General features: G+C 41.4%; 1 protein-coding gene across 7 annotated transcripts in view; it reads right to left on the bottom strand.

Annotated features, from left to right (window-relative positions):
- B3GNTL1 (UDP-GlcNAc:betaGal beta-1,3-N-acetylglucosaminyltransferase-like 1) overlaps nucleotides 1–9,302 on the bottom strand; it is a 417,067-nt gene that overhangs the window by 361,728 nt on the left and 46,037 nt on the right. For 6 of the 7 annotated variants that reach the window (XM_019502483.1, XM_019502489.1, XM_019502498.1 and 3 more), the window contains exon 5: nucleotides 4,275–4,340. The exons of the other annotated variant lie outside the window; for it this stretch is intronic. In XM_019502483.1, coding sequence (XP_019358028.1) covers nucleotides 4,275–4,340 — 66 coding nt within the window. The remainder of the gene's footprint in view (nucleotides 1–4,274; nucleotides 4,341–9,302) is intronic. 7 annotated transcript variants of the gene reach the window in all.

Genomic DNA, 9,302 nt, shown 5'->3' with positions numbered 1-9,302 from the left:
ATCTGCCCATTTCCTGAGCCTGTCAAGGTCAGCCTGGATCATCCTCTTGTCCTCAGGAGTGGACACTTTACCCCAAGTTTGGTGTCATCGGCGCACTTAGCCAGTCTGCTTCTGAAAGCAATGTCCACATCATTAATGAAGATGTTGAACAGTGTAGGCCCAAGAACAGAGCCTTGAGGGACCCCACTGATCACAGGGCACCACGGCGATTGATCTCCATCAACCATCACCCTCTGGGTCCTACCACGGAGCCGATTCCCAAGCCAGCAGATCATGGTGAGGCTAGGTCCACAGTTAGCCAGTTTTACTAAGAGGTGATCATGAGATACCAGATCGAAGGCTTTTTTAAAGTCAACATATATGACATCAATCTCTTCTCCCTTGTCCAGGTGATAGGTCACCTGGTTGTAAAAGGAAATCAGATTGGTAAAGCAGGACCTACCCACAACAAACCCATGCTGGCTGTCCCTCAGGATGTTGCTATCGACCAGTCTGTTAAGAATGGCCTCTTTGATAATCTTTTCTAAGACCTTCCCCGGGATAGAGGTCAGGCTGATGGGCCTGTAGATTGCCGGATCCACTTTCCCCCCTTTCTTGACGATAGGCACCATATTGGCCTTCTTCCAATCTTCGGCCACTTCACCTGAGCACCAGGAGTTCTCAAAGATCCGTGACAGGGGGTGAGCTATGATGCTAGCCAGCTCCTTGAGTACCCTGGGGTGTAAACTGTCAGGGCCGGCTGACTTGAGGTGGTATCTGATGAAGAAGGCTGTAGCCTAAGAAAGGCCAAGTCTTTCTAAACAAGTTAGTTTATAAGGTGTCCCCCAGTCCTGCCTTCTGCCTGACTTCAGTCTAAGAAGGCTAACTATCTTTCACCACTCATTCGAGTCAGGAAAAGTTGAAAGAGTGTGAGAAAACAATTACTTTTTAGGTAATATGAAGAGATCAAATCCTACAGCAATGAAGGCTATAAAAAACCGACTAGATAGGATGCTGGTCCTTGAAATGGTACCTGCCATATTTACCTGAACCCAAGACTACTTTGAATTTAAGGTGACTATGCACTATGCAGTCTCTCCTGGGCACCACTCTCATTCCTCACCACACAGTCTCCCCTGTGCTCCCCTTCTGCACATACCCCATCTCCTGCTACACAAGGCACCCTGGCCTGGGCAGACAGTGACTCTGGCTCAGTTTTGCCCCAGGCCTGGAGGTGGGTCCATAGCAACTGGCTGCCCCAGCCAGTACTCAAATCCAAGATGAGGCTTGCCCCCCCACCCATGTTGATTGCAGAAAATAATCGTGTCTTGGACTTAAGTGAATACAGTAAATTAATACCTACTCTGCGTACCACTGAATCTACTCTGATATTTACTGGAGTTGTCCAGTTAGTTTATTAGATTCTTCTTTCCACAGCTCTTTACAAGTCCTCATTTGCACTCTCAAAATGCTGGTTCAAATTAATGAGGTGAAGGCCAATATCATTAATACTGGTGTATTTCTACCACAGAAAATGAAAGCAAAAACTTTCCCTGGTAGCAGAGAGGTAAGTGTAGGTCAGCCAGGAATTATTCATATTAGACACAAAATGCTGACTAAACAATAGGTAAAGACACATGTAAGGTTGTGCAAAAAAACTTTGTTCTTTTTCTTCATGATACGTATTGTTATTATGCAACTAGCCCAGACAAGCAGAATTGCATACAGTAAAATCTTGCACAAAGAAATCTTACATTTATCTGCTACAAAATATACCATCTGTTTGTAAGAAATATATATACTGAAATCTGCCCACACTAAAGAAAAAAGAATAATTCACTTTTAAGATCAGCCATTTGTGGATTTCTGTTGCATAAAGATGCTTTGCCAAATGATATGTGGTAATGCTGCGGTATGGATCCATGCCTAAAAGAATTAAGCTCAGACAACTCTGCTCAGTTCATTTGTTGCTTGAACAATATTGTATACAGAACTCCCTGAGGTAAATGAACTAATGCATTACTCTATCACCCAATCCACTTAGCTCCTTTAAGGTTACATCAACCATCGAGGATGCATATAACCAACCGAACTGGATTTCACCCACATTCACATAATGAAAAAAATACTGTGTAAGCATGGCCTTAGGCATTACAACTTTTGATCTAAATCCAAGCTACTTCATACGCCAAAATTCTTTTTTAGAATTGAAAAGTACTTAGCAATTCTTGCTGAGGAAATGCAAATGATAACAAAATAGGCATGTGAAAAGTAACATCAAGTACAAAACAAGTTGTAGCTGTGACAAGGGTGCACACTAACAACCCTGGTTCAACTGAGATGCCCATTTTACTACTTTCCCCAGGCTGAGAGAGAGAGAGAAAGAGAGCACTTGTGTGTACATATGGTTTGCTTGCTGGACAGTAGCCTCTCAAAGCAATCAGATGAAGTATGGAAGAACTAGGGGTGAGAAGTCATGAGTATTCCCTGTCCATTCACTCTTCAGTTCTGTTGTACTTCCACCAATGTCAATGACAATTGGTGTGACTGCCCTTGAAGAGTAATTCATGTTGAATAATGACATGAAAGTCTCAAAGTAGAAAAGGGAAATGCAGAAAACATGGTATGCAAAACAAAAGTTTAAATTTGTTTTGTGATTTTCATAGATTTCATAGACATTAGAGCTGGAAGGGACCTCAGAAGATCATCGAGTCCAGCCCCGCGCCCAAAGGACAGGAAGTCAGCTGGGGTCATAGGATCCCAGCAAGATAGGCATCCAATTTACTCTTGAAGGTGTTCAATGTAGGTGCTTGAACCACCTCCGATGGCAGGCTGCTCCAGACCTTGGGGGCTCGGAGAGTAAAGAAATTCTTTCTTATGCCCAGCCTGAAACGGTCATTTTGAAATAACAGCAATTATACTAACAAAGAAGATCAATATACAGACAGATGTCCAATTCAAGAGGGGAGCATGACTATTCTCAAAAGTGTTTCTCTAGAACAAATTCACAGGTTATATTTTATCTTTTCAGTTTCTGGCATCTTAATGTAAATTTATATACAATTCTACATATCAGGCTGGAAAAAATCCAGTTACTACTTTCTCTGTTTCAGTATTCAAGTATGTTCACAGTATGAGCTGTATAAACTACTGCTCAACAACTACTAACACTGCAATTCCATAAATTATACAGCAAGGAATATCATATTTCATTAGAAAGCTGACATGCAGGTATGGAAAATAGCAGGTGTACATCCTACTGCTACAAAACAGGTTGTTTAGCAGACAATACTCTATTCTAAATTAAGTGTCTTGGGTGGGAAAGTTCAAAGGTGCTTAACTCCCAAAGAAAGATAATTTTAAGAATGTCTATGTTGTCCGCAGACCTACAATAGTAAATACCTTTTTGACAGATAAAAATCAGTTGACCTTTGCTTTACAGAAATCCCTTAAACTCTCCTTTGAAAGCTTTGACATTTTCTCTTGGGAGGTTAATTTCATCAGGGAGTCTATTTTTATTGAATATTTGGAAAGGAATAAAACTGTTTTTTAAAGAAATAAGAAGTTCTTCAGGTCCAGCACAGAACAAACCAAACTGACATTTCATACCACCAAAATATTCATAATGTTTACCATCTTCAGAAAGTAAATGGAACATGTATAACAACTCCCTTCAAAGGGTACTGTTGGTTTTAACCAACACTTAATATTCTCTCTCCAACCACCACGCAGTATATAAAATTTTAATTTTTCCTGAATAAACACATTTGTACTATAGAAATAAAGAATCCTTTTTCTACTGAAAACTTCTTTTGAAGACCACGTTTTTGAAGCCAGTTTTGAGAAAAATGTCCATTTAACCACAACCTTTTTACAACAAACCCTTGACATTCCTATTGTTTGAGAAACTGTAAACATTAATCACATTTGCTTAAATCAAGCTGCAGAAAGTTCTTTGTAAGTTTTCCAATGCTTAATGTATAACATAAAAATGTGTTCCAGTTTAAGTGATGTATTTCAACCTAATGCTGGCTTGATGGCATCTTCATACCTATTTTGAAGTAGTATTTTACTAACAAAAAACAGGCTTTGGTTTGCCACACAACAAATAATTATAAGGAAAAATGAAATAAAAGCTACTATTATGCACTAGTGTTTAGCTAAAGGGAAAGTGTAAGTTAGGTAATGCTTAGCCACTACCAGTCCAACTGTGAAATTTTTTATATTTTGTTGAAGAAATGTATCTGGCACTCTTTAAAGGAAAAGTAGACACGTGAGAAAGAGAAAGTACTCACACTGTTTGGATGCTGAATGGCAGCTTCATACTGCAATCTAACTCTCTGTGGCATCATAACATCATCCTGCAATAAACAGCACACTATTATTTTACATTAAATGGGTCACACACAGTACAGTACTCAAACACATATCAGGATGTCATGTTTGGTTAGCTATCATTTTACTGCCCTGCAGTCAAGGCATTTTTATAAATACAGATACAACAAGTATTAAAATTGCTTTGACCATTATTTAGCTCCTTTTCACATCAGTTATGATACCAAAAACACAGTATTTAAAAAGGAACCTGAGGAAAACTTGTAGATGTAAAAATTAAACCTGCATTTTCAAATTATGTTCTTCTATTCTGTACACTACTCTATTCCCATGAGACAGGGAAATATATAAGAATCCAGTTCTCTGAATAAATTTCTATGCAGGATTTCTGTGCCTTCTCAAAAGGAGGAAACAGGGCAATATCATTTGATACTGTATCATATTCAGGACAGCACAACAATTGTATGTGTGGGATAGTAATGAACAAATTCTTATGGTACTTTCATGCCAAATACAAGTGAATTATGTGCACAAATCTTAGGCTCTTCTGTATACATGATTCTAAACATATACAAATGATCGTAGGATCATGGGTTTGGAAGGGACTCCCTGTACAAATGCAGGATTTGCTGTTCTAAAACCAACCCATATAGAAGTTTACCTAGCAACTTCTTGAGAACCGTCAATGAAGGTGCTTCCATAATTTCCCTAGGCAATTTGGACCTCTGTTCTTACACATTTTTCCCTCAAATTCAATCTAAACCTGTTTTTCAGGAATTAAAGTCATTGCTTCATGATCTGTCTTCAGTGGCAAGGGAGAAAAATGTTTCTCCATTTGGTTAATGGCAAACTTTCAAATATTTGAAAACGGCTATTACATTGGCCTTTAATCTCTTTTTTTTGCAAACTAAACATACCTAGTTCCTTCAACCTTAACCTCATATGACTTGCTTTCCAATCCTTTTATCATCTTTGTCACTTGCCTGGTCCCTTTCCAGTTTCTTTACATCCTTTTAATGATATGGTGTTGAAACAGGACATGGTACTTCAGCTGAAGACTAACCAGCACAGAGCAGAATGGTATTATCACCTCTTGTGTCTTGCATATGATGCAAAAGTACACTAGCTTTCTTTCTCTTTCTTTCTTTTTTTTTTTTGCAGCAGTAGCAGCAGCAGTAGCAGCATTACACTGACTCGCACTGATTTACAATCCAGCATAACTACAAGATCCTTCGCAGTAATGCTACTGCCAGGCCAGTCATTCCTCACTCTGTACTTGCCCATATATTTCTTCTCATATATTTCTCAATAACCTGGCCTCCCACCATATTACAACCAATTAAGAAACAACAAGGCATGGCAGGCAAGGAGGCAGGCAGTTGGCCCAGAACAGGCAGGTGGGCCAATGGCAGACTGGCCCCAGGAAAGCCCCATTACACTTTGTATCACATCTGATACCAAGTGTCTGCAGGCCAAGCTCTCTTAAGCAGAGCCCAGTCCTGGGTTCTGCAGAGTCCAATGCAAAGTCCCATTTGAGGGCCCCATGTCACCCACTTTCTACATTCTGGGTCCCTCATCTCTGCAAAGTAGTGACTCCTCTGCCCATGGCTGTCTGCTACTTCCCTGCACCCGTGCTCAGGCTGAGTCTTAAATTTTTTTTTATTCTCATAAATAAATTGAGACGCTGTGAAACAGATGTTTACATGGTCCGGTGGATGGCAAATTGGCTTAGTGGTCGCACTCAGAGAGTGGTAGTAAACAGGTCGGTATTGACCTGGAAGAATGTGGGTAGTGGGGTCCTGCAGGGTTCAGTCCTTGGACCTGTACTCTTCAGTATCTTCATCAGTGACTTGGATGTGGGTGTGAAGTGTAGTCTGTCCAAGTTTGCAAATGATACTAAATTATGGGGTGAAGTGCACTCTCCAGAGGGTAGGGAACGATTGCAGGTAGACCTGGGCAGGTTAGAATAGTGGGCAATACACAATAGGATGCAGTACACCAAGGACAAGTGCAGAGTGCTGCACCTAGGGCGCAAAAATATCCAGCACACCTACTGGCTGGGAAGTGACCCTCTCAGCAGCACAGAAGTGGAAAGGGATCTCATAGTGGACTCCAAGATGAACATGAGTTGTCAGTGTGACAAAATCATCAGCAAAGCTAACCACACTTTATCATGCATCAGCAGATGCATGACAAATAGATCCAAGGAGGTAATACTTCCCCACTATGCAGCACTGGTCAGACCACAGTTGGAGTACTGCGTCCAGTTTTGGGTGCACACTTCAAGAAGGATGTTGATAGACTCCAGAGGGTCCAAAGGAGGGCCACTTGTATGGTTAAGAGCTTACAGGACAGGTCCTATGAGGAGAGACTGAGGGACCTAGACCTCATCAGCCTCTGCATGAAAAGGCTGAGAGGTAATCTTGTGGCCACCTACAAATTCATTAGGGGGACACAGCAAGGGATCAGAGATGCTTTGTTCACCAGGGCACCTCTTGGGGTAACAAGGAACAATGGTCACAAACTGACAGACAGAAGATTTAGGCTAGATATCAGGAAAAACTTCTTCATGGTAAGGGTGGCCAAAATTTGGAATGGGCCTCCAAGGGAGATGGTGCTCTCCCCTACCTTGGGGGTCTTTAAGAAAAGGCTGGATAGGCATGTGGTTGGGGTCATCTGACCCCAGCACTCTTTCCTGCGTAGGCAGGGGGTTGGACTCAATGATCTGTTGAGGTCCCTTCTGACCCTAGCGTCTATGAATCTATTTGAAGCACCTTTTATTTATCATTGTTAATTTTAATTTTGCTGTCTATAGTCTGGTTTCCCAATGTATCAAGACACCCTTGAATTTTAAACCCGGCCTCCCAATTTTGTGTCATCTGAAAATCTGATCAATATATTTTCTATGCCCGCATCCAAGTCAGTAATAAAAATGTTAAGTGGCACTGAATCCATAAAAGACCCTGTAAAACTCCACTTAAGACTTCTTGCCAGCCTGATATTGAACCATTTATAGTTCTCTTCTTTGTTTGCAGTTATTCAACAAACTATGTATCCACCTAACAATAAGTCTTTCTAGCCCATATCCTTCTAGTTTACTTATGAAAATGACAATTAGGACTGCATGAAAGCTTCATTATAGTCCAGGTACACCATGTCCACAGTATTCATCATATTCACCAAACTGTTCACCCTGTCAAAAATACAAATCAAGATGGTTTGACATGATTTGTTCTTAACACATCCTTGCTGGCTACTACTGATCATCTTCTTGTCTTCCAGATATTTACGAACTGACCGTTTTATAGTTAATTCTGGTAGCATCACTGATATTGAGGTTGGACCAAATGAGTGATTTGCTGAAACTGAGTATGTAGTGACCTGGACATGTATTGAGACTGCTCAGCTCCCATGTTTGAATGTTTGCTATTTTGTCAAGCCAAAAACAATCTGCATAATATTTGTCCAGTATATCTATGGCCCAAAGATTTTTGGTCATTGGATATTTTATCTTTGCATTATTTTTAAGTAGATATCTGAGCAGTTGGGAGCTTTGTAATTAAGAGTTATCTAGTAAGAAGACAGCAAAATAAAGTCATTACCAACAAATCTGTATAACATAAAGACACATAAAATAAAGTTTCTGAACCCTAACAGATAAACTACAAATAAAGTAAATATTGCTGAAAAGGTTGATAAGTCTTTTATCAACTATAAATTTATCTCAGAGGTCCTGCCAAAGGATAACCTCACCTTGGGAAACAAGCAATGGCTGATGAAAACTAATGGGACAGTTAAGGCCCTGGCCTTTCTTTTGTTTTTAAGACATAATTTGAAATTCCACGTTAACTATAAGATTTTCTTAAGTAAGTGAGATTTCAAGCTTAAATCCAGCTGTCTAATCAAGAAATATCTGGGGCAAATATTTGCTCAAATTCAAGACAAAGGTGTCTACCCATCCCACAGTCAGCATGGGGGGGAAACACCTCATCTCGGATTCAGGTAGCGACCTGGGGCAGGCAGTGACTCAGCTCTGGCTTTGTCTCTGGGCTCAGGACCAAAGCTGTTACCTGCTCCAGGCCAGAATGATCCATTTGGCAGGGGAGGGGGCTTGCTGCTGGGGGGGGGGGGTGCAGGGGGGACCATAAGGGGAGGGGTTAGGCTGCAGGTACCTCCCCATGCCTGTGCCTACCCTCTCCTCACCCCGCTACCCTCAACCCAGTTGCTCCCTCTTCCCTGACCTTATACTCTGGCTCTGGTCCCTTCAGTCCTGACCAGGTCTGGCTGGGAGTTGCTGCTGAATACCTTGAACCAGAGCAGAGCTGTAGCAGAAGGTAAAGGGGGCAGGGTAATGGAGAGTGGACAGGGAGGAAGTGAGGGGGGCAGGCAAGAGAGACAGGGAGATAGAGCTGAAAAGGGGAGCAGGGCACAAGAGGCAGGCACAGGCATGGCAGGGCAGGTGGCAGCACAGCATGTGGCAAGGGGACAGACAGGCACAGGTCAGAGAAGGGGCAAGGAAATAATGGGCAGGGGTCTGGCCTCTCACCCCTCCACTGCTGCTTCTTCCCATAGCAGTGTGGGGGATGAATTAAAGATAACCTTCCACTAATTAGAGTCTATCCATAGGAAATTATAATAAATTTATTTATTAAAAAAATTAATAATTTTCCATGGATAGAATCTAATTACTGGGAGAGTTGTCTTCAATTTGCAGTAGTCTTGGATTCAGGTAAACATAGTAGTTCTAAAGCTGTGGCTAGTATGGAACTGCAGACTGCCAAAGCTGTACCAGCTTGGTTCCCACAAAATTTACAGAACTCATACTCCACTTGCCAGGCCAGGAGTGCTCTGCAGGGCGGGCTGAAAGAATCAAGAGTCATGCTTTCTGATGTGTACCATGTGATGCCCCATGAATGATGTGATCCTAGAATAAATAATCTATACAGACAGATGTGAAAGCATGCCATAGGTTCTCTCAAGCTAACCAG

The sequence above is a fragment of the Gavialis gangeticus genome, unplaced genomic scaffold (genome assembly GCF_001723915.1).
Source record: "Gavialis gangeticus isolate Ggan-Ray unplaced genomic scaffold, GavGan_comp1, whole genome shotgun sequence".
In the NCBI taxonomy this organism is placed as follows: domain Eukaryota; kingdom Metazoa; phylum Chordata; order Crocodylia; family Gavialidae; genus Gavialis; species Gavialis gangeticus.
The sequence above is the reverse complement of the archived record's forward strand: the minus strand, read 5'-3'. Positions and strand labels throughout refer to the sequence as shown.